Raw genomic sequence first — 23,159 nt, 5'->3', positions numbered from 1 at the left:
GCACGCCCCCACTGGCAGTTTTCCAGATACTTCCAAGGGCAAGCGCTCTGACAACCGACCAAAACAAGGAGCGCCGGGTAAGACGGAGCGAGCATGCTGGCCTGTGTCCCCTACACGAGGAGCTATAAACCCGGGACGGAGGCGTGGAGCGGCTGCCTGCGGGTCTGGGGACAGGACCAGAAGTGGCAGGGCCCGGGAGGTCCTGGGTGGAGCGTGGGGAAAGCGAGCCGTCGAGTGGTTTATGCCCTGCTGGGTCCACCGGAGCACGGGCGGAGCTCAGCCTAAGGAGCGCACTAGAGACGCCGGGAAGACAGACCACCGGCCGGCCCCACGGGGGTGCACGGAGGCGGCTCTGAAGAGTGGGACAAGGGCTGTGGGAGTGGACGGACACATCATCCCCAGAGGATCTCAGCGAGCCCCACAGGCTCATCGTGTTCAGACGTTCAGGACAGAACCCAGAACTGCTAGGGCAGTCCCGGCTCCCACGGACAAGACAAACCCAGGCCGAGACGCAAGGTCGGAAGAAGCTATCCCAAGAAGGCTCCAACGAGCGAGCACAACTCTCTCCAAACGGAGAGAGAGCAGAACATCTCAGCAAAGAAACGGAAGACCCAAACACCCACCAAACACGTGTGTTAGCTCTGAAAAACACAACCACCAAAATAAACAACTCACCGGATGGGCTCACTGGCAGAATGGATAAGACAGAGAAGACAGTCAATGAACTCGACAGAGTGTTACCAGAAATAACCCAACCCGAACAGACGGGAAAAGAGGTCGGGGGAGGGGCAGGGGCGGAGCCCAGAGACCCGAGGAACAGCAACAAAAGTCTGAGATTCACGCCATCGGGATCCCAGAAGAGAGGCTAAGAATGCAGTGCTGAAAAACTATGTACCTAATAGCTGAAAACTTCCCAAACTTTGAAAAGACAAACGCATGGATTCCAGAAGTTCAGCAGACTCCAGAGAGAGAAATCCCAAGAAAACACCCAGATACGTCAAAAATGGCTGAAAACCGAGGACAAAGAAAACTCCGGAAAACACCCAGAGAAAAATGGTGCACGCCCTACAAAAAGAATAATGGTGCAGGTTTCTCATCAGAGACCACGGACGCCGAAAGAAACGGCGTGTTTCTAACGTACTGAGAGAAAAGACCATCGAAGCAAGAACCACCTCGAGGAGCAGGGAGATAAACAACTGGACGAGGAAAACCGAGGCCTCGGCCCCCAGGCTGCTCTCAGGAGCTGCTGGAGGAAGGTCGTCGGAGGGAAGGGGACCACCGGCACACGACGCGCAGCAGCCGCACGCAGAGGGGCGGGGCGGCCACAGGCGAGCAGCGGGCCGCCCCCTCGGCTCCGGGAGCTGTCTGTCCAGGGCGAGGGCAGCAACTGTGACGCGGCGTGACGGAGTCTCTGATGTCCGTGAGGCCAACGCACAGGACAAGTGCTCATACAGAGGGACGGGCAAGGGACCAACGCGTCCCACTCAAGTGGTCAAACGTCAGTTCCAAGAAAACTAAAAAGCTAAGCGTGCGTAGAACGTGGCCCCACACACAACGCCCAGGAGCCAGCGCCAACAGCACAGCCAGATCCGAACGGGACGCCGGCACCGCGCAGCTCAGCCCGAGCAGCAGGGGCGGGACGGAGGACGGAAACAGGAGGAACACGAGGAAACAAGCCAGACAGACCAGCAACGCTTCCCACGCAAAGGCTCTCCACACACGCGGTAAGAGGCAAGAGGCTGGCGGGTCGCACAGGGCGTCTCCAAGGAGTTCTTCCAAACGCCACGGTAAACACAGGGCCAAAGTAAAGATACACGGTGTAGACGCCAATCGAAAGACAGCGGGAGTGGCTAGACTGACAACACACAAGACGGACTTCAGAGCAAAGAAAATAACCTCGGCTAAAGAGAGATACCGCGTCTGTGCAGGAGGCTCAGCCACCAAGAGGATGCCCTGAGTCTAAGGGTCCACTTGTCGCCCTGGTGAATTCCACGAAACACGGAAGGAAGAACTACACCAATTACACACAATGCCCCCGGGAAACCCAAGAGGAGGGGACAGCTCCCCGGCTCGTTCAACGAGACCCTCAGTGCCCTGACGCCAAAGCCAGACCAAGAAAACCGAAGGTGGGGACTCCTTGCGAGCACAGGCTCCAAACCCTCCACACGACAGCCACAGACTGAACCCAGCCACGCGCTGAAGCAGAGGAACCCACAGTGACTTGAGGGAGGGGGGCCGGCGCGGACGGGCCCGGGCTCACCTTCTTCATCAGGAGGCAGACGTGGTGGCCCTGGATGGAGCGGCTGTACATTGAGGCGCACGAGTTCACTCGCTCCACGACTGCAACAGAGCAGGCAGGGGTGAGGCCGCTGCCGCCCCCTCGGCGACAGGGGACACCACGTGTGCACAAAACTGTGCCATCCATCAAGTCATGGCAAATCTCTTACCGGAAAAATGGTGATGAAAACAGATCTTTGCCAGAAGGTTCTGGAAGGACATACTAATGCCGTCGACTTTGATTGAGCTCATGCTCAGGTCCCCAGACTCCAGCAGCTTGGCAAAGGCGTCGCTGTGGGGAGGACACAGGACAGGAGGCTGACAACAGGCAGGCTCGCCAGCACCCAGGCAGACAAAGCCCCCAGCCCCGGCGTTGGGGGGACACCCTCTTCCGTGTGCTGGGGCCTGGGAGGTCTCCAAGGGTCTTGAAAGACGTCATGGGCTGAACTGTGCCCCCAAAATCCCTATGTGGAGGTCCTGACCTCCAGGACCTGAGACTGTGATTGTAATCGGAAACAGGGCCCTGATCCACCAAGACTGGGGGCCTTAACGAGGGCATGAGAACACAGACACGCACAAAGGGGCGACCACATGAGGACACAGGGACACGACGGCCCCTGTACGCCAAAGGAGCCTGAGGGACCAGCCCTGCCGACACCGGGACCTCAGACCCCTGCCTCCAGCACTGGGAGAGCGCCAACGTGGCGTCTGAGCCGCCCAGACCAGGGGACTCGTCACGTAGCCCAGCTGGCCGACACATCAGAGGAGCTGGACTCGCCCGCTAGCTGCCCGCTGTCACTGACCCGCCGCGCCCTGCGCTCTTGAGGGCGGCGGGCTGGCACACCTGTAGCACGGCGTGGTGATCAAGTACGAGGTGCAGCTGAAGTGCAACTTGAAGTCGAGCTTCTCGTGGGTGGAGCCCTCGTCGTTCTGCCGGGAGCAGGGCAGGGGGAGGGCGAGCAGGCCAGGCCGTTAGCTTGGGGGGGCCGGCATCTGGGCATGGCTCCCACCCCAGAACTGGGTGCTCTTGGCAGGTGGAGCGGGCAAAGGGGGGTCCCGTGGGCCCCCGACGGCACCCTGAGCGCCGTGTACCTTGGCAATGAAGGTCAGGGTGCCCTTGAGCTTCTGGGCCATGGCGATGCTCTGGATGGTGAACACAAACTGGGCTTCGTTGGAGATGCCTGGTGAGGGCGAGAGCCGGGGCCTGAGGAGGAGCGTGGGGCTCGGCCAGGAGGGGTCTGGCCACCCTTCTGACAGGTGGCAGTAACGTGACCCCACCCAGGGTCTGTCCTCAGTGCTGCCTGCCCTGGTTTGGAAGCTGTGCTCAGCCCCCAAGGGGGCGTCATGAGTCAGACACAAATGAGAGCCTCCTGGTGTCCTCCGCGTGGGCCCGGCCCCACCCACCCACAGCAAGCTCGCGGGCGCCCCTCATCTAGGCAGAGGCTCGGCCATCAGAGCCCCAGGACCAAGGAGGAGGTGGGCGCCCAGGGCTGACCTCAGGGGCCTGCTAGCCTGGGGACCAAGAAGTAGAGACCCAAGAAGGAGCTCTCAATCCACGCGAAGCCTCAGCCTCCGAGCTCTGGACGTCAGTGCAGTGGCTGCCTCACCTGGGGGCAGCTGGAAAGGCACGGGGACGCCGTCGTGGACGGAGGAGCCCTCGGGCCGGGCCAGCTTGGTGTTGAGCGAGTCCAGCACGTTGAGCTCCATGTTCTTCAGGAAGCTGCTGCTCTGGTTCTCCAGGACGATGGACACGGTGACCCGGCTGTCCTCCTGCAAGCTGCCCTGCACCTCGTAGGTCTGCACAGAGCAAGGCCGGGTCAGCGGGCGTGGCAGGAGCCAGCACACAAGGGGAGCGTGAGCAACACTCGTTCCACAAGCACAGAGAGGGCAAGGAAAGGAACTCGAGTCCTCACACACAGAAAGCCAGGTCTCAGCTCTGTCTGCGATTCTGAGCCCTTCCTGTTCTCTTTGAGAACCACCATTGCCCATCCCAGCAGCCCCTGGCCCCACCCACAGGGTGGGGGCCTCCCCTGGTGCCCTGGGCACTCACTGATGCCCCAGGGCGCAGCCACCCCCACACCCAGAGCACAGACCCCACCCCGCCTGCCGCACTCCGGAAGGCCTAGCCGCTCACCATCCTGATGTAGGAATTCTCAGCCAGGAGGCAGTAGCTGGACATGGGCTGGAACGAAAGCAAAGAGCTCAGCGCTACGAGTGGGGCCTGAGTGACGTCCGCTGACGTCTGCTCACAGAACGAGGCTTGTCTTGAGCTGCCAACTGTTCGGGGAGGGAGCCACGAGGACCACGAGAACAAGGTGGGGGGAGGCAAGGAACCCCCACGGGCCCCAGACAACTGTGGCCACACTGCACGGCTCCTCGGGCTGGCACCGCTGGGGAGGACTGCCAGGTGACAGCGATGCCTCCCTGCCACCCAGTCCCTGGGGCCACCAGCCTGCTGCCCACCGAGGCCCTGCTGCCCGCCTGCCGGCTCCTCGGCGTGGCTCGGCTCTCCCCCAGCACGGAGGCCACGGCAAGCGGTGGGGACGCCCTGGGCCGCGGGAGGCGTGTGAAGTACCCCTCACCGGGAGGGGCTCCTCATCCAGCGAGCCGTTCTCCACGGGCTCTGCCGCCCCGCCGCCCGCCGGCTGCTTCTTCTTGGATTTCTTCCTGTCTGCAGACCGCTCCTCCTGCTCCTTCCGGTGTTTCTTCTTCTTATGCTTGGAAGGTTTCTGCGACCAAAGGAGAGATCAGGGTCAACCCTGAACTTCTCCAGCGAGTGGCACACGGCGATGCTTCCCCTCATGTCACACGGCTTGAGACGTGGGCCCAAGTGCACCAAGGTAAAGGGCACGTGTGTTAGAAGGGACAGGCCAGCAACCCCTGGGTCCATGGAGAACAGATGAGACGGGGCCCAGCTGAGCCCAGGACCCGGGGACTCAGTGCTCGGCTGGACGGTCACTGCCTACGGGGCAGACACGCACGGGAGACGGCAAGAGTTCAGACACGACAGCCCAGCAACTACGGCAGGCCTGAGCATCCAGCCCAGAGACGAGAAAGCAAACGTCCCACGGAGACCTGGACACGTGTCCACGGCAGCACGACCCACAACAGCCAAAAGGTGGACACAACCCCGCTGCCCATCAACTGAAGAGCAGACGAATGAGACGTGGCCCACCCACACACTGGAGCACGACGCAGCTATGAAGAGGAGGCCCTGACACGATTGCACGTGGATGGACCACAAACACACGACGCTCAGGGAGAGAAGCAGACACAGAAGGACACACGGTGTGTGACCCCACTGACGTGAAACGTCCAAAACAGGCAGATCCACAGAGAGCGGACTCGTGGGGGCCAGGGGCTGGGGAGGGGGTGAGGAGTCACTGCTGATGGCAACGACATTTCCTTTAAGAGAAATGGAACGTTCTGGAACGAGACAGTGCTGGTGGCTGCATGACTGTGAAGGAACTGAAATCACTGATGGCTCGCTCTGCAGGGGACTGGTCGCCCTGCAGCAGGGCTGTGACAAGAACCAGGCCCTACAAGCGCAGCGATGGGAGAGCAGTCGGAAGCTGGTCCTGGCGCTGAGGGCCGCCAGCCGTGAGCGCAGGCGTGTGGCCGCCTGTGAGGCCAGCCGGGGCGGTGCCCTCACCTTCTCAGGGTCTCGCTCCTCCTCCTCCTCCTCCTCATCCTGCTCCTCCCTCTTGGGCTCCTCACGCTCCTCCTTCGGGGCAGAGATGACAGCGTTCACCTCGGGCTCTGCCTGCAGGCAGTCAGGGCCAGGGCTCAAGCGGGCAGCCAGGCCCCGGGACGGGGTGTCTTCCACCCTCAGGCCCTGATCTGCCCTCATGCTGGGGACACTTCCTCTTGCAGCTGCATTCTGTCAACACGCAGGCGTGTGGCCATCAGGCAGTACAGGTGGCAGTAGCGGGAAGAGGAGGCCCCGCCTGAGGCCGCCTGGGTGCTGACCAGGGTCACTGCCTGAACCCAGAGCCGCCAGGCCCCATCCGCTAACACAGGGCGACTGCTCAAGGCTGCTGCCCGGCTCGAGGGGCGCCAGAAGCCTAGCCACCCTCTTTCCTGCAGCCGATGCCTGGGGAGACCTTGGGCAAGGGACCAAGCTGGCCCAAATCTGGCTCAACGTGTGAGGGTTCCCCAACACCCACCCCTGGGGCATAGGCTGCGGGGCAGGGCTGACAGGCAAGGGAGGGCAAGGGCCAGGCTGGGCAGTGCCTAGAGCGGGCATCCCTAAATGCCTGAGAGAGGGAGCTGTGCCAAAGTGGCAAACTGCACGCGCCCAGTGAGGACTGTGTGGGGCTGGCAGAGGCCACCTGCCAGACTCTTACCGTTGCCAGGGCGGGAGCAGGAGCAGTGGCAGGCGGCGGCATGGTGGACAGCCAGAAATCTAAGTCCTCACCCTGAAACCACAGGATGACAGGCCTTTGGCCGAGGTAGCAGACGGCCCCCAGAGGGCACAGGTGGACACGCGGAGGCCCCGTTGGCGGGGCCCTCCTGGCTCCCGCCCGGCAGAGGACAACTCTGGCTCTGCAGGCCTTGGGAGCTCCAGTGTCCGAGGAGCTGAGGACAGTGGCCAGACCAAGGGGGGTGGCATCTCTAGCTCTAACTGTCCTGTCATAAGAATGGCAGCCACAGACAAACCCGCATGGTTCCAAATGCCAGCACAGCCACGTGCCCACCAGGACACCACAGCTGTGGTCACAGTACTGCGCGGACACATGGAGTCACCCAGCTCTGTGATGACAGAACATGGCCCCAGGTACACGGTTCTTTACACACCCACTTCCTGCCCGGGGCACAAACACGCACATGAGCACTGAGAAGGGCCTGGGGCTCACAGGGCGGCTGGCGGGGCTCACTGGCCCTCCATCACGACTCGCGACAAACCTCACAGCCGCCAGGGGCTGGAATGGCTGTTGCAGGCGCCCTGTGTCCCAGTGCCCCGCCGTGGCCGCAGGGCCGTGGGCTGCGCCTGAGGGAGGGAGCGGGAGCGGCCGCCTCACCTTCCCCTCCTCTCCCTTCTCCTCCTTCTCTTTCTTCTCCTTCTTCCTGCCTTTCTCCCGTCCCTTCTCTTTGTGCTTCTTCTCCTTCTTCTTGGGCTTCTTGCTCTTCTTTTCGATGACGGGGACGTCCTCCTTCTCAGGGGACTTGGAGGTCTCGGCGTTGCGGTGTTTCTGGACGGGCAGCTTCTCGCTGTCGGCTAAGGGCCTGCGGAGGGGACCAGGTCACAGGAGCCACCGGCCTGTCCTCCTGCATGCACACACTGCCTGCACGCAGTGCGGCCTGTGATGGGGCCTGGAGAAGGGGCAGGCCCTATGCGACCCCATCTATTCACGTGGGCCACGGTGAATGGGCAACGAAGAGGGACAGCGAGGACAGGGAAAGCCCGGGCCCACATCCAGTCGTGCCCCTAGTCCCCAGCCCCCACGCTTACTTATCCAAGTCAATGTCCAGAGCCCGGTAAGGGTCATTGGGGTCTTTGTCATCCTCATCACTGGGCAGGGCATTCTGCAGGAGAAGAGGAAGTCAGCGTCCACTTCAGCAGCCCTGGTCCCCGATTGGCGGAGCCAAGCCGGTCGGGTCTGTGGGACCCCCCCCCTGCACACAGACAACCAGGCCCACCCCCGTGAGGGGATCCGCCCCGGGGCCAGGTGCCCTGAGTGCCCGGCGAGGTCGGGACATGCCAGGGCTGCCATGCCATGGGAAATGGACTGACAGCAGGGAAGGTTTGTGTGCTGACGACGGCTCGAGCCCCCCACCAGGACCTGGGGCACAGGACAGGGCAGGCGCGTGGCCTCCCGGGGCCAGAGAGGCAGCGACGGGAAAGCTCCCTGGAGCGGGTGCGAACACCGGCAGGCCCAAAGGGCATGACTGACCTCGGGCATCTCCTCGGTGACGATGTCCACCTGCTGGGCCGGGGCGATGTCCTCGTCGCTCTCCGTGTGCAGCGCGCTGTGGCGCCACGGCCTGCCCTTCTCCTTCTTCTTTTTCTTCCTCTTGTCCTTCTCCAGCCTCTGCCGGTGCCGCCGCTCCTCCTCCAGCTTCACATACTGGTCTGACATGGGCAGCCCTGCGCGCGTGGGGACACTCAGCCCAAAGCCGCGCAGACGTCTGGCCCGAGGGCCTGTGCAGGCAGCCCCTCGGCCCCCATCACGCACTCTACAGGGGGCGAGGGCACACGGGGGCTCTCTGAGTGCCGACGGGCAGCGCACGGGGGGGCGGGCAGCTGGGGCTGGGACTCGGGGGAAGAGACGAGGTGGCACCTGCACACAAACCGGTAGGCTGGCGTGTGCCTCTGTCCACCCAGGGACCAGGGACCAACGCCAGACGAGCAGGTAGGACAGGGAGTGGACACAAGCTCAGGGATCCCTGCCCCTGTGCTATCAGCCACACTTGCCTGGCACCTTCAAGGGCACGGAGAGGTCGATCTGCACCACGGGGATGTGCTCCACGCCTGGTGCGTCCTGGTACCGCTGGAGGAGCAATGTCAAGACGTTATCAGGCTGGACAGACAGACGACACCTGGACAAGGGTCATCACCCAGCGTGACGCCCTGGGGCGCTAGGGGTCATCCTGGGGAGCACCGTTCCTTAACCACTAGGGGAACAGTGTATCAGCGTAAACAAGGACAGGGTGACATGCAAAAAGCCTATCAATTTTTGCCATCTAAAACTTCTTTTTCAAGTTGAGAAACTAACACAGGCTTGACAGCACAGTGAGCCAGCATTTCAGACCCAGCAGTGCAGCTGGGATCAAAAAGCCAGACAACACAGGTGCTGGCCAGGCTCGGGGGAGTCCCAGCCCTCAGCACAGCGTGCGGGACACGGGCTGCAGCCTTTAGGAAGGTCGAGCAGAGTCACCAGGTGACCCGGCAATCCCCAGAGAAGGAAAATGCTGGAGTGTCTCCCACAGGGAGCCCAACATACCCTGAATGGGGGGGCCGTGGGGCGGAGAGCATGGATGAAGACAGTGAGCATCACCTAAACCAAGCTCTAGAACATTCCAGCCAAATTAGACATCTCCTATGTCCGCTCCCTTCCTGCCAGGAAGCGCCTCCTCTGCAGCCCCACCATTTGTGGGGGCGGCGTGCCCTCCTGTTGGCCCCCTCACCCACAGGGGGTGGCCTGACCGCAGGCGAGTGAGGACTGCCCTTCTCCCAGGCCTCAGTGTCTGGAAAGGCCCTCACAGTCTTGTCATCTGGATCGGCCACGACAACCCACAGCCACTGGTGTCCACCAACGGTGGGTGGACAGGAGCCCAGTGGAGCCAGGGAATGTCCCTCGAGAATGATCCGGGCCAACCTCACCTTCTGGGGGGATGGAGAGCTCTTGATGTAGAACGGGTTGTTGGCCTGCTCCTGCTTCCGCGCTTCTCGACGCTGCAGAGAAAGGATTCAGGGTGCGCGTCAGGGAATGCGTGGACTATGAGCCCTCGTGTCCCCCATGTGTGGGCTACCTCCCAGCAGCAGGCCCTGGGTGGGGGCTGGGACCCCTCAGCACTTTGATTTCTAGCCTGTGACCCACAGGGAGCCGAAGGCCCCAGGGGGAAGAAACCAGTGTGGGTACAGACAGCAAGTCGGTGGTAACCCCAGGAAATGGGGATGACATCTCCATTTTAAGGATGGGGCTCAGAGAGGCAGGGTGAGCTGCCTGAGGCCACTCAGCTCCGAGGGAGTCGAGACAGCAGCAAACCAGACCATGAGTGACAGAGGGATGTGTCTGTCCCTAACTTCAGAGAAAGAAGAGCTCCACACGGGGGAGGAGGGACCTAGGGGGCGCAGCATCCCGGTCCTTTTCCAGGCTGTCTGAACATTGCACATCGTTACAAGATGCCATGCCAAGGAGAGCGTGGAGCAGACAGTCGGGGCGTGCCAAGTGCACCCATGGGCCCCTGGGCACCTGCGGCTCTCTCTGGGAAGCTGCTTCTGGTTTTGAAAAAACCCAACCTGGACATCAAAGGCCAGCTCAGTGCTCCCCAGAGAACAGCGGGACACAGAGCCCAGATCCGACAGAAGCATGCATGGCCCCCCGCGGACATGGGGTCAGAGGCTGCTCTGAGCAGGGCCGCCTGCCTGGGAGCCCCGGAGAAAGGCAGCCCTGCCTTGGGCACGGAGTGCTCACCCGGGCCAGCTCCTCCTCGTCCGCCTCGGGCTGCCGCGGCTTGGCCTGCCGCTGCTCCTCGTCGTGGAAGATGGCCTTGGGCTTCTCATCCTCAGACTCGCTGTCCGAGAGCGGCTCGTTGATCCAGGCATCTAGGTCCAGGCTACAAGACACAGCAAGGTCATAAGGTGGCTCCGGCCTGAGTGCCCAGCCCTGGACACTCACGGTGGCCGATGAGGCAGGGACTCTGCTGTCCCCTTGGAGATAGGGACATGAAGGCCAGGTGGCTGCTCAAGATCATGGCAGGCAAGGCAGAGTCCAGGGGCCCTGGAATCCAGGCTGGCCCTCATGGCCCTCCCCATGTTCTGGGGCCCCCACAGAGGCTCACGGTGCCCCTGAGATATGTAGACAAGGGCTGCCAGGAACCCACTTTCCATGGGGTGGCCCCAGGACCTCACAAGAACTAGTGAGTGCCCTGGATACAGTCCGCGTGAGGGGGTCTGCCCAGCCTACGGGGCTCAGGCCTCAGGGGCCTTCCTCCCACATTCCTGCCTCTCCTGGCTGGACAGCAAGTCCAGGGTGTGGTTCTGCTCCCGCTGTCCCTCCTGCCGCCCCGGCCTCCTGTGTCCCGACAGGCCGTGTGGCTCACCCTTCTGGAACCGGAACCTTCTTCTGCGCCTTGGGAGCCACAGGGTTCAGCTCCCCGGCAAAGAGGGCGCTCACTTCTTCCGCCACCGGCACATCCTTGGCCTGAAGCTTCTGGATGTGCTTGACCAGCTGCAAGATGCAGGACGCCTGTGGGGGCCAAGGAGGAGTCACGGAGGAGCCACGGGGGACTGGCCCTGAAGGCCACTCAGCAACCAGAGAGCATCGCTCACACCACACGGATGCTTAGCCCAGGAAGGCGACACGGCCGCTCCCCGCTGAGCCCCAGGGAGAACATCTGGAAAGTTCTACAAGTGGCCGTCGGGTGCGGAGGAATCCAGCCAGGAAGAGACCAGCCTGGCTGCCGTCTCCTTTAGCAGGAGGAGAGGGAAGAGGAAAAGAGGCCCACGAGAAAAGAAAGTGCCCTCCTACGAGAATCGCGGGCAGCGCCTGCTCCCAGGAGGCACCTGGGCAGCTTCGCACTGCTGGTCTGCACGCGACTGTGACCGGGACTCCACTGGAGTGCGGCTCCCAGGAGCGCAGGAACCAGCCCACAGCCCCCAGCCCAACACCGGCCTTGGGATCATCTGGCACAAGGCGAGCTAATGTCACACACATGCCCCCAACAGTGGAAGGCCCCCTTCCTCCCCAGTCCCCTGGGCCGGGTAGAGCAGGCAAAAGGGGATTTCCTCAAGTTGCTTTTGGGAAAGGAGCGCTGTCCACTGCTGGGAAGACCGAAATGCGGCCCGCAGGCTCCTCCTGAGGCGCAGCTCCCCGTGGAACCGCGACCGCGCAGCGCCCGCCCGCCCGCAGCTCTCACCCGCTCCTGGACCTCCAGGTCCGCGCTCTGCACAAACTGCGGCAGCCGCTCCAGCATGAGCTGGGTGGCCTCCCGGGCCGCTGCCGTCCCCGCAGCCTGCTCCTCCTGCCGCAGGACGCACGCGTACAGCTTGACGACATTCTGCACGTAGACAGCCTGGATGTGGCCGGGCAGGGTGGTGACCTTCGGCCGCAGCATGGCCTCGAGGGTCTGATGGGGCTCCTGCAGGTGCCTGAAGATGCGGGGGGTTGGCGTGAGCACGCGCCCCGACGGCTCCGCACCACAGCGATCCGGAGCTGGGCGCTCGCCCATCCCGCCCAGGCGCCGGGGCTGAGGGCGGGGGCTTAAGGAAGGAACCATGGCCACGAGGCGACAATCAGGGAGTAGCCAGCCAGGTAACAGTTACAAGGACAAAGGAAGGAAGCAGATCAACGGCGCGAACGTGGAGACGGGAACCACTCACACCAGGCGGGGATGTGAGGAAACCGGGACCAGACCCGGCCTCGTGAGGGCACGGCCAGCGGGCCCTGGGTCACACTGCCGCTGAGCCCTCACTCGCCCTCAAGACCAGACCCGCTTATGACTAAAGCAGCTCTTCCCTCAGTGAGAAAGGAACCGACAGGGGAGACGACGGGCTGCGGGTGCGGCAGCACCGGGGAGCGAGGGCCCTGCGCGATGCTGGGGGCATGAGGTGGGGCACAGCCCTCCTCTCGGGAGCACAGGTAGGGTGGCCATCCTGTGGCCACTCCCACTGACTCACTCGGAGAACTCCCCGCAGATCCAGGCGGCCGCGTAGAGCACCTCGCAGATCCCGTTGCGCTGGGTGCTGCTGGCCACCAGGTGGGCGCTGTCGAGCAGCGCGGACATCTGCGACACGGCGAACTTGCGGATGGCCTTGACACGGATGGCCACGTCCAGCATCTGCGCAGCGATGAGGTGGCCGTGGCGGGTGCCCTCCAGCCGGGTCAGCTCCACCAGGATGCTGATGTACCTGCAGGAGGGAGCAACTGAGAAGCGTGCAGCGTGCTGCCGGCCCCCCACATCCACCTGGCCGTGTGGGGACGGACCACTCGAAGTTGGTGATGTGCTGGTAGTTGGACTGGCTGCAGATGTCGATGATCTTTGTGAGCAACTCGTCGCGGTAGGTCGTGCCCTCGGCCTTGTCCACGTGGGTCATCAGCTTCTTAACAATCTCCATCAGGTTCTTCTTGGACACCTGGGGCGGGAGGGCTGGTGAGGGTGGGCTGGGTAGGAACACAGGAGCGGTAGCCAGCCAGTGGGAGAGGCACGCACCATGCCGTACAGGAGGTCGAGGGCCCGCAGTCGGATGGACTCATCCTTGTCGTCCAGACACTGCAGGACAAGGTCCTTGTGGGCCTGCACGGACTTGGGGTGTGTTCTCAGGATCTTAGACATGGCCAACAGCCCCAGGTACTTCACTACAGAGAGGGCGACACGTGGTTAACCCAGCCATGCCTGACGGGCTTTGGGGCCGCCCAGAGAGCCAGGCCAGGTCTGCAACACAGCCCCGCCGCCTGGCCCTGGCAGCCGGGGGGCCCTTGGGGCGCATCTCATGGCCGGACCCCAGGCATTCTGGATGGCATGGTAAGTGTGGGCAGAGCCGGCCTGGGCCTGATAGGGACCTCACACTCACCAGGCGCCACTGTCCCACCCTGCCCAGCCCAAATACACGCTCATCTAAACCAGGGGCAGCGAGCATAGCCGGAAGCCGGCCTCTGTCAATGAAGGCTACGGCCACGCCCACCACCTACACATCCAGAGCTGTACAGCCTCAAAGCTGAAAAGAGTTACTGTCTGGCCCTTTCCAGGAAAAGTTTGGTGGCCCCTGTTCAAAACAGACAGATCTGGACTCAAAATGAGCAGCCGACACGCGCAGGCCCTCAGAAGCCCTTGCCACCTGTCCCAGCACCGGGTGAGCGTTACTGGCTGGGATCCTTCGAGAGGTGTCGATCACAGGAAGATCGCTCTCGTACAGACACATGAGCAAACGGACAGCGAGGCTGCTTCGTGCTCGGCAGGAAACCACCGGGACCGCCAAAGGGCAACTCTCTTACTCATCACAGGACCCCAGGCAGCCCAGCAGGAATAGACACAGCTTCACGTGTCGCGAGACCCAGAAGCAATAGATGCTAGCCTGGCTCTGTCCTTCGGCCAGTTCTCTGCTTCCGTTTCAACTGGGCTTCCACGGCCCCTCCCTCAGGGCCTCCCGGGAACTGGGGCTGGAAAAATGAGCCGGGTCCTTCGCAAAGACCTCACCCGGGGCCCCCTCCCGTGATGTGAACACATGGCCCGGAGGCTGAGCACAGGAGGGCTGTCCCCGGAGCCATACACTGAGACAGCGGCCGGAAGGTGTCCGCCGGGCAGACGAGGGGAGTGGGTGCGGGGGGCCACACCACGTTGATAGAGGAGGTTCCTCTAGAGCCCCGCTGAAGCCCAGCTGTCAGCCTGCCGACACTGGCTTCCAGAGGAAGGGTGTGGGTAACACGGCGCCTGCTTTCTTCTCACAGGAAAGAGCCTCAACTGCACAGTTTAGGGCCCAGGACCCGCAGGGCTCAGACAGTGGGGAGCAACTCACGGTTCTGATCGGAGTCTTCTATTAATATTCTCAGCTTCTGAACACAGAGCTGCACGTGGGGAGAGGACACCGGTTACATCTCATACACTAGCGGTGAACTCAGCGGCCCTGGCCTGCCCCACGCCCGAATCTACCCCCTGCCGAGGGCCCGGCCAGCAGCCCAGGGGAGGTAAGGAGCGCTGAGGCCAAGGAGAGGCATCACAGACCCGCGGAGGATAGAGGGTCTGCACTCTGGGCTTCCAGCCCAACATGCACCCACCACACAGCAGGGGGGCTGCTGGAAGCAATGACGAACACAGACAGCAGGCATGCTGCAGGCAAGGACCGCAGGCGCCCAACACGGACACGAGGGGAATGCCCACAGAAACATGAACGGGACACCCTGGTGACTTCCACGGGTGCCAACACATGTGTCCAGAGCACAGATGTGCACTGCACAGGATGCAGCCATGCCCACCCACGGCACAGTCAGGGGCCAAGAGTGAATGATGGCAACATACATGGGCGGGGTGGCACCTGTCGGAGCACAGGGGCAGGGGACTCCCAAGGTGGGGACAGGGGAGAAGTGATCTGGCTGGCCGGCTGGTCCTTGGGCCCTGCCCCCTGCCCGTCACCGACTCCACTACCTGGTGCTGCCTGGCACTCAGGACCCACCTGGATGCTGGCACTGTGGTTAGGCATGCCGGAGGACAGGGAGATGAGAACTGAAACAGACAGCCTCGAGTTAGGAGCCTGCCCCCAACCCAGCATGCAGATGTCCCCTCACACAAGTCCACTGTGGCCATGGCCCCTGTGCCCGGTAGGAGAGACATGAGGTGGAAGTACCACCACGTCTGGAACGGCTTGGCCCAACTGACATTTGTCAGTAAAGGGCTCTCACTGCAGGCTGGCTGCTCTCCCTGGAAGGGCCCCTCACGGCGGGGTGCCTGGAGCTGCACTGGGGCTCCAGATGCCTAAACACCAGCGCATGAGGTCCCTGCCGAGCACCTGCCCTCCTGGGCGCTGGAATCTCACCCGTGCCGGCCCTGGTGAGAACCCTGCGCGCAGGGTCTCCAAGGCTAAGAGTAGACAAAAGCCCCAGGGGCACCAGCGTCACCATCCAGGCCAGTTCCAGGGAGCTGGGGCCAAAGCCGCCTGCCCTGCTTGCCACACCATCACCTGAGACCCTCTGCACTGTGACAGGCCGGCCCGTCCCCTGCACCCCACTCCTCAGCCGTCTCCAGGGCCACCTCTGCTCCTGCCACGCCCGGCCTCCCCACTGACCTTCCCAGACGCAGGAGCCCGCCCTCCGAGTCCACTCCCTGGCCCCAAACGCCCCCCCTTCCTCTCCCTGTCACTGTCGCTGAGCCTCGGGGCAACTCACAGCCCACGCAGATGCAGTCACGGGGCACGGCCCTGGGGCCGGCTGCCTGTGAGGTGCAGAGTGAAGGCCACCCCGGGTGCAGGAGGAGGGACCAGGGCAGGCAGGCAGCGAGCAGCCGCAGCCCTCGAGCCACCAGCTCTAAGTGCCAGTCTCCCAGACACCTGGGCACAGGAACAAGTGACCCGGCAGTAACTCAGGAGGTGGCCAGCCGGGCTGGGGAGCAACGACTCCGGTGCCGACAAATAAAGGGGTCAAGGAGCCTCTAATCAACTGCACGGAAACACGCCAGCCAGTGCTCTGTGGCCCTCGGCTGGATCTCGACCCAAACAAATGGACTCTAACGAAACCTGAGAAACACGTTCTAACTCCGCTAAAACACTCAGAAAAGATAAGGTGCTGTTGGTGGGTTGAAGGGCGGGCCGAGAGCAGCAGGACTGGCACTGGAGGCGGGGGATGGGCAGCGCACTCTGGCGGCAGACGTGCAAGGAGCCCCTCACCCTCCAGAAGGGCCTCCAGACAGGCTGGGCCGCCGAGCGGCTTCAGAGCCAGAGACAGACATCCAGCACAGGGGCAGGAACCTGCGACTCCAGGTGTCCTCGTGCCACCTGGCGAGGCCAGCGGATGCCACCGGGGACCAGGGGAGGGCCTCCCACCAATGAGAGCCATCTGCTCTGGAGCCGGGGAACGCGGGCTCTCACCTGCGATGACAGTGTTCACACATTCGTAGAGCAGGGACATAGCAGACGTGCTGGGGACAGAAACAGAGAAAAGACATGAGGACCAGACGGACTGCTGTGCTGGACTCAGGAAGATGCTGTGGGCACTGCCTCTGAGAAAACACGGTCGGAGGGCGACAGAGCCCAGGAAACCCGACGCCAGAAAGCCACTGGGTGCTGATGCCTGGGGGAGGCTGGGGCAGGAGTCCTGGCGATCACCCGGCCGCAGACCCCGAGTCCTGTCTGACTATGGGTCCTCAGCACCTCTACCGGTCAGCGCGGCCCAGCCACACTGTCATCTGGGTCATCAGAACCCTCCGAAGGGCACAAGCATCCCCCTTCGAAGCACCGAAGGCGGCCTGAAACGCTGCCCCCACTGGAGGCCAGTCCCCCACCCTTCTAATGCTGTGATCCCCACGAAAAAGCCCAGTTCCCTGACGGCCTCCACCAGCCCAGACCACCACCCCCTGGCTCCGCTCTAACGGGGGCCTGAGGGCCAGTCAGACGTGGCCAGGCCTCAGGGGCGTCTAGGGGCCTGGGGAGCACAGCCCAGGACAACGGCGACCAAGGGCGGGCACCAGGCGCATCTGCTCCCCCTCAATATTCTCTCGGGTGGGCCCTGAGCCCAAATCACGGGAAGCCAAGTACACGGACGCTGTGCGTTCCAGAGAGCACGTGCCGTCAGAGCCAGCCCAGGGCCATGGGACCCACAGCTTCTTGTTCTCTGGACACACAGCTACCTTGTGAATTTGGTGCTAAATTATTATCTAAAACCAAATTTTCCAAGGCCAGACATCCATGTTTACTATCTGTTACCGTCTGACCCACTTACAAGTCAGGAAACTGAATCCCAGGGGACGGCGGAGACGTGCCTGAGGCCTGGGCCGCGCAGACAGCACGCAGCTCTGACGTCCTGCGTGGCCTCGAGACCCAGCTCCTCCTGCTGCCCATGCCCACCTCCCTGGGGGACAGCACGGGCAGGATCTCCCGAGCAAGCTGCTGCTCAGCCCCCGATTCAACCACAGGCACCCAAAGTGGTGTGGAAGCTCTTAGAACATTCCAGAACAGGCCAGTGACCTAAGTCACCTAAGGTTCCACTGGACCACTGAATCGACTTGTGAACCTGGGAGGCTGCAGGGGGTCTCCTTCTTCCTTCTGTTTTGTTTTCGCAGTTGCTGTTTCAAAAAGTGAATCAAAGGGAAAGCAAGCCCCAGCCCTGGTGTCCCACGAGGGCCAGGGACGCTCCAGAGACACAGCTCGCTGCCTGGAGCAAAACCACCCAGTGTGTCTATTTCCTTCTCGATCCTGGGAGACTGTCCTCGAAGCTCACCCCTCCCACACGACAGGTGCGGGTCCTCATGCGGGGCAGGAAGCAGAGGCCCGCCCGCGGTGGACAGCAAGGATGGCAGGCTGCCCCAATGGGGCGTGTGGGGAACCAGGGCTCACCTGTGGATCAGGTTGGTGAGAGGCTCAATCAGCTTCTTGCCCAACCTTGGCTCCAAGGGAGTCAGAGCACCAAACTAGGGGACGAAAACCAGTGGGTCACTCGCAGCAGGAGCAAGACCACACGTCCTTGTCCACAGCCAAGAGACGGACGCCCAGGGTCGGAACCTGACTCCACCCCCGCCCACGGGCCCAGGGGCACTCCGGGACACCCAGTCACTCCCGTGGAGACAAGAGGAATGCTTGCCAGTTTGATGATTTTAATGAGGACCCAGTTGTTGGTCGAGGAGGTCATCAGCTTGAAGAACAGCGGAGCGAGCGAAAGGTAGTTTTTGGGGTTGCGCCTGGCTAGCTCGCAGATGACGTTGACTGCTGCGGACTGGACTCCTGTAAAGTGTGAAGGCATCCTCATCAAAAAGGGGGCGTCTGCAGGGCCAGCCCCACGGCCGAGTGGTTAAGTTTGCGTGCTCCACTTCAGCGGCCCAGGGTTTCACTGGTTCGGATCCTGGGCGTGGACCTAGCACCGCTCATCAGGCCATGCTGGGGCGGCGTCCCACATGCCACAACTAGAAGGACCCACAACTAGAATATACAACTATGTACTGGGGGGATTTGGGGAGAAGGAGGAAAAATTAAAAATAAATTAAAAAAAGGGGGCGTCCTCATCACTGGGGGGCCCTCATCAATAGGGAGGGTATCCTCGTCAATAAGAAGGGCCCTCATCAATAACGGGGCCTTCATCAATAAGGTGAGGTCCTTATCAATAAGGGGGTTCTCATCAATACATGGGCATCCTCATCAATGGGGGGGTCCTCATCAATAAGGCGCATCCTCGTTAATAAACGGGCATCTTCATCAATAAGTGGGCGTCCTCAACAATAGGGGGTCCTCATTAGTGAGGAGCGGACGTCCTCATTAGTAGGGGAAGGGCCATCCCCTCAGCAGGCTGCTGGTTCCGCGTGCAGGAGCCCTGCCTGCACCCAGCGCTGCGCCCATCACCTTGGGCACGGCTCAAAACCCGACCACCTCAGGGCTGTCACCACCACCTCCTAGGGAAGAGGGCCCGAGGCACCAGGCATTGTCCCTCGCCTGAGGCCACAGGCCAGGCCCCGGCAGGATCAAAGTGACTCCAGGGGCAGGACACCCACCAGGGAGAATGACTCCATGTTCCCAAGGCACAGCCCTAGCCCAAGGGGCCTGCTCCAACTTCCCCAAGCAGAACCTTCCTCACCCTGTGACCCTCCGTGACGCAAGGCAGATTTCCCTGCGACAGACGGTGTTTAGAGAAGCTATTTTATGTCAGCACAGCTAGGGTCTCCCAGCTGGAGGAGAGTTACAACAAGGACAGACGAAGGCTGGAATGCGCCCTGTGCTGCAGGACTGGCGTCAAGGCACTGGGACAAGTCGTGACTGCTAACATGCAGCCAGCCAGGCGGAGCGCTCGAGGTGTGCGGGCGTGGGTGGGCGTCTGCCGAGGGCCAGCAGCAAGGAGCACACCAACCCAGACCGCCTCCAGATCCCGCCCCACGCACAGCAGCAGGGCTCCCTGGAGAAGGGGCGGATCCCAGGCCAGGGCAGCGACAGCGGGAGACGAACCTGGCATCTGAGGTGCCAGGAAGTAAGAAGGTGCCCTCTGGGGGCATTCTAGGAAGGGGGCCTGGGACCTAGGGCCCCTCGACTCCTTCCTTACAGCACCTCGCACCAGGTCTTCGCAGACGCTGGTGGAGTGCCACCACCACCGTGTGGAGTCCCACGTGGTCCCCGAGTGGTGACAGTGTCTGGGATGCCCCCATCTTAACTCAAATCCACAAACCAGGATCGGGGTCCTCCAGCTTCTCCTTCAGGCGGGGGAAGGCAGGGCGCAGCGACTCGGGGTACTTCAGGAACACCTTGTACATGATCAGCACAGCCTTCTTCCGGATGTATGGCTTGGTGTGCGACATCTGTGGGAGCAGAGCGCCATCGGTGTCCCCTCAGCACTGCTGCTGTCTTTCGCACCCCCGCCGCGTTCCACTCCGTCCCCCGGAGGAAACCCTCTCTCCCAGCTGGTCTGGCTTCTAGCCTCGGGGCCGCCTGCACGCCCGCTCTACTGCCCCGCCAAGCCCAGGGATCACACACAGGGTCGTGGATGGAATCGAAACCTGCCTCCCTGTGTTGTGTCCATGACCGTAGGCCAGCCTTCCAGAGGCTGAGACCTCCGCCCAGACTCCCTGGGGCCATCTGAGGGATGGCAGGTCACACTGCAAAGAGAGCCTCGGCCCATCAACGAGGGCCTCAGGCTCTTCTGGCTGCCGAGGCCTGTTGCCAAAGCGGAGCGCCAAGGGGTGTCCCAGGCTCCCCTTGTCAAGCCTGGGTCCCCTGCACGCCTCCACCAGACTGCCCTGGAGCTCCTGTGCACTTTGGGGATGTGCTCTGGCCGGAAAGGTCTGCCGTCCCTGGTGGGCACACTCCTCACTCGTCAGGGCCCCCGGGAGCCTCGCCCTGAGACAGTCACGCAGCCCACCGTGACCCAGCCCAGCAGGTGCCGGGAGCAACTCCCAAATGGCCTCCCGTGGGCATGTGACCACCGTCACCGAGGCCAGGGCGCACGCTTTCTGAAAAGCGCCTGCCAGGCAGTATTTTTGGCTTTGCGGGCCAGACGGTCCCTGTGCGACTCCTCAGCTCTGCCCTCGCAGCTGGGAGGTCACCAAGGCGGGGCTGTGGGCAGACAAAATGATTCACAACAGGAGGCCACTGGATGTGGCCCCTGATCCAGAAGCTGATGATGCCAGCGGTCTTCGAGACCATGAGCCGAGACCTAAGCATCCGCATAGCAGACAGGTGGACCAGGACAGACAGAACTCTCTCAGGAGGAAGGTGAGCACCCTCCGCAACGCTTTAACGTGACCGAGGGGAAAAAGGCCCTCCCGGTTAGCTAGGGATGCAGGCGGACAGCCGCCATGCCGGAGGCCATGATGTGGACGAGGACAGCCACACTTGAGAACAACACCCCAGCACCGTGGGGATCAGCACTGGCTGGGCTTCCTGCCCTTCTGACCGACCGAGCCGTGAGAAGTCAATGCAGCCAGATAAAGATGCGTGGCATCGGGGACGGAGCACGAAGGCTCACCCTGACTGTGCGCTGTCGAAACAGGAGCGACCGCCACCTGCACCTCACAAGAAAGTAACTGACGGGTCACTCGTGACCATGCAGGTGAGCATCCTCAGCCAGACCTCACCTGTCGGTGACACACCCCTTCTCCCAAAGGGCTTCGAAGCGGGGAAGACTTGCGGCTGCCAGAAGCTGAGCCCCATCAGGTGATGGACAGGGACAGGGACTCGGTTTCCCACTTCATGCTGGGGACCCTGGCCCGCTTCCACACGCCCCGGAGTTCTTGGTGTGATGTTTTAGCCTCAGTTTTCCCGGCACCCAAACAGCCCAGATCACGTCATAGACCAGAAGTCAAGGGTGGCCTGGCACGCTCACAAACTCACCAGTGTCATGATGTCGTTGGCCAAGTCTCTGGCAAGGTCTGGGGTAACAAAACAGGACAAGCCAGTCAGTGCAACGCCAGTGTCGTACTGGCTGGGGCTGCTCAGGTCCTGCAAAGGGAGGGAGGAGGGTCAGCGGGGGCACTGACCGTGCATCTCCCGGCCTAGCTGTGCCTGCCAGCCTTGCACGAGGCCTAACAAGACGCAGACAGTTCCGCACTGTCACCAACAGAAGGGCAGGGGCGGGTGGAAGAGGAGGGACAGAGGTGAGGGGAGAGCTGCCCCTGGCTCCGGGTACAACCCAGTGTCCCCAGGCGCAATCGGGGCTGAGCCAGCATCAGTCACTGGGTCTTGAGGTGGCTCCCTGCTTAGAAACCTGGGGAATGAGAAGGCGCAGCCAGCCAGTCCCAGGCGCCGAATAAGCACATGGCGGGGGAGCCCCCCAGCAGAACCCCAGAACCTCTGCTTCCCCTGGGGGGGTCTCTCCTACAGCAGCCAGGGACAACAGCGCTGGGCCCCTCCCAAGGGCGAGAGCAGCTTTGGCCTGGGCTTCCCCATCAGGCAAACAGGAGAACCAGCGGAGGAGGAGACGCCAGGCCTGGCCGCCATCATGCTCTGAAGTCACGCCCCTGCGGCTCGTCTACAGCTCTCCCTAAAGCGAGCGGAGAGCCTCGGCTCAACGCCGGGACAGCGCTCTACGTCACTCACTCGCTCTCGGAGCCGGCCTCTTAAGGGACCTCCCCAAACTTGCTGCGCACGGTGGAGAATACACCGAGAGGCGTTTTAAGAGCTAAGCCTGCAGGCTGTGCTAACAGTGTGAAAGCACCGGTTTTTCCAACCCACTCCAGCCCAGGCTGAGGACACAAAACCGTGTCGGAACCCACAGCACAGAGCCGGGCCCTGACCGCCCGCTGCCAGCTCCACGTCATTTACAGGGAGGAGAACGGCAGAGGCCACGGAGCCGCCGGCGCCCGTCAGAAACGAGGGTTTGCAGAGAGGACGCTCAGGCCAACGTCCGCGGGGCAGGCCTGCGGCAGCTGTGCTGCAGAAGTCACAGGCTCATTTAAAGTGACACGCATGGGGAGTGCCAACACTGGGGCCTCAAGGGAGCAGGACAGCAACGGCAGCGGGGCTGCAGCTGCACAGCCAGGACCCCGTGCCCGAGGTGAGACGGCGACAGGCCAAGGAGGGAGCAGCGGCGGGCGGCGGTCACGGTCACCTGCCCAGATCTTCTGGTAATGGGGCGGGTGCACCGCCTGCTCGGCTGTGAGGGCGCCTCGGCTCAGCCGTCCCTGCAGCAGAGTGGAGCTGAGTGACCTGCTCTAGCACATCTCAAGTGGTGACCGGTCTGTGTCTAAACTGAGGTTGGCACACAGGGGCAGGCAGCGGGGGGGGGGCCGAGCCGAGATGGCCACCAGGAAAGCTCAAGCTGGGCCTTGCCGAGCTGGCTGGCAACCGGGTGCTCAGGAGGTGAGAGCCCCTCCGCCCTGCTCTTTCCCGCTCCTCGCTCACCGTCCCAGTGCGGCCGCCCACCCTCTCCCTCCTCCTCTCCAAGGCCGCCTGGCCAAGCTCGCCCCTTGTAGCCCATGGCACCTGACGCCTGGTGCTGCTGCTCCTTGGCCGTGAGCTGGCCTCCCCAGCACCGTGAGAGTGGCAGGCTCGTGTGCCCAGACCTGCATCTGACCCGTGCCGGGCACCAGCACCTCGGCCA

General features: G+C 62.6%; 1 protein-coding gene across 2 annotated transcripts in view; it reads right to left on the bottom strand.

The window, feature by feature from the left end:
- Nucleotides 1-23,159, bottom strand: part of AP3D1 (adaptor related protein complex 3 subunit delta 1) — a 40,643-nt gene that overhangs the window by 1,296 nt on the left and 16,188 nt on the right. Inside the window, exons 5-31 of one of the 2 annotated variants that reach the window (XM_046684907.1) lie at nt 21,452-21,559; nt 19,791-19,920; nt 18,225-18,364; nt 17,981-18,054; nt 16,517-16,566; nt 15,110-15,159; nt 14,456-14,504; nt 13,153-13,298; nt 12,927-13,075; nt 12,620-12,850; nt 11,860-12,091; nt 11,044-11,189; nt 10,416-10,557; nt 9,602-9,673; nt 8,693-8,768; nt 8,172-8,365; nt 7,730-7,803; nt 7,299-7,503; nt 6,624-6,695; nt 5,930-6,040; nt 4,860-5,006; nt 4,412-4,459; nt 3,885-4,074; nt 3,370-3,458; nt 3,122-3,207; nt 2,448-2,569; nt 2,261-2,340 (exon numbers count right to left, since the gene is read on the bottom strand). In XM_046684907.1, coding sequence (XP_046540863.1) covers nt 2,261-2,340; nt 2,448-2,569; nt 3,122-3,207; nt 3,370-3,458; nt 3,885-4,074; nt 4,412-4,459; nt 4,860-5,006; nt 5,930-6,040; nt 6,624-6,695; nt 7,299-7,503; nt 7,730-7,803; nt 8,172-8,365; nt 8,693-8,768; nt 9,602-9,673; nt 10,416-10,557; nt 11,044-11,189; nt 11,860-12,091; nt 12,620-12,850; nt 12,927-13,075; nt 13,153-13,298; nt 14,456-14,504; nt 15,110-15,159; nt 16,517-16,566; nt 17,981-18,054; nt 18,225-18,364; nt 19,791-19,920; nt 21,452-21,559 — 3,213 coding nt within the window. The remainder of the gene's footprint in view (nt 1-2,260; nt 2,341-2,447; nt 2,570-3,121; nt 3,208-3,369; nt 3,459-3,884; nt 4,075-4,411; nt 4,460-4,859; nt 5,007-5,929; nt 6,041-6,623; nt 6,696-7,298; nt 7,504-7,729; nt 7,804-8,171; nt 8,366-8,692; nt 8,769-9,601; nt 9,674-10,415; nt 10,558-11,043; nt 11,190-11,859; nt 12,092-12,619; nt 12,851-12,926; nt 13,076-13,152; nt 13,299-14,455; nt 14,505-15,109; nt 15,160-16,516; nt 16,567-17,980; nt 18,055-18,224; nt 18,365-19,790; nt 19,921-21,451; nt 21,560-23,159) is intronic. The other variant, XM_046684908.1, reaches the window with a different exon arrangement.

The sequence above is a fragment of the Equus quagga genome, chromosome 14 (assembly GCF_021613505.1).
Source record: "Equus quagga isolate Etosha38 chromosome 14, UCLA_HA_Equagga_1.0, whole genome shotgun sequence".
In the NCBI taxonomy this organism is placed as follows: domain Eukaryota; kingdom Metazoa; phylum Chordata; class Mammalia; order Perissodactyla; family Equidae; genus Equus; species Equus quagga.
The sequence above is the reverse complement of the archived record's forward strand: the minus strand, read 5'-3'. Positions and strand labels throughout refer to the sequence as shown.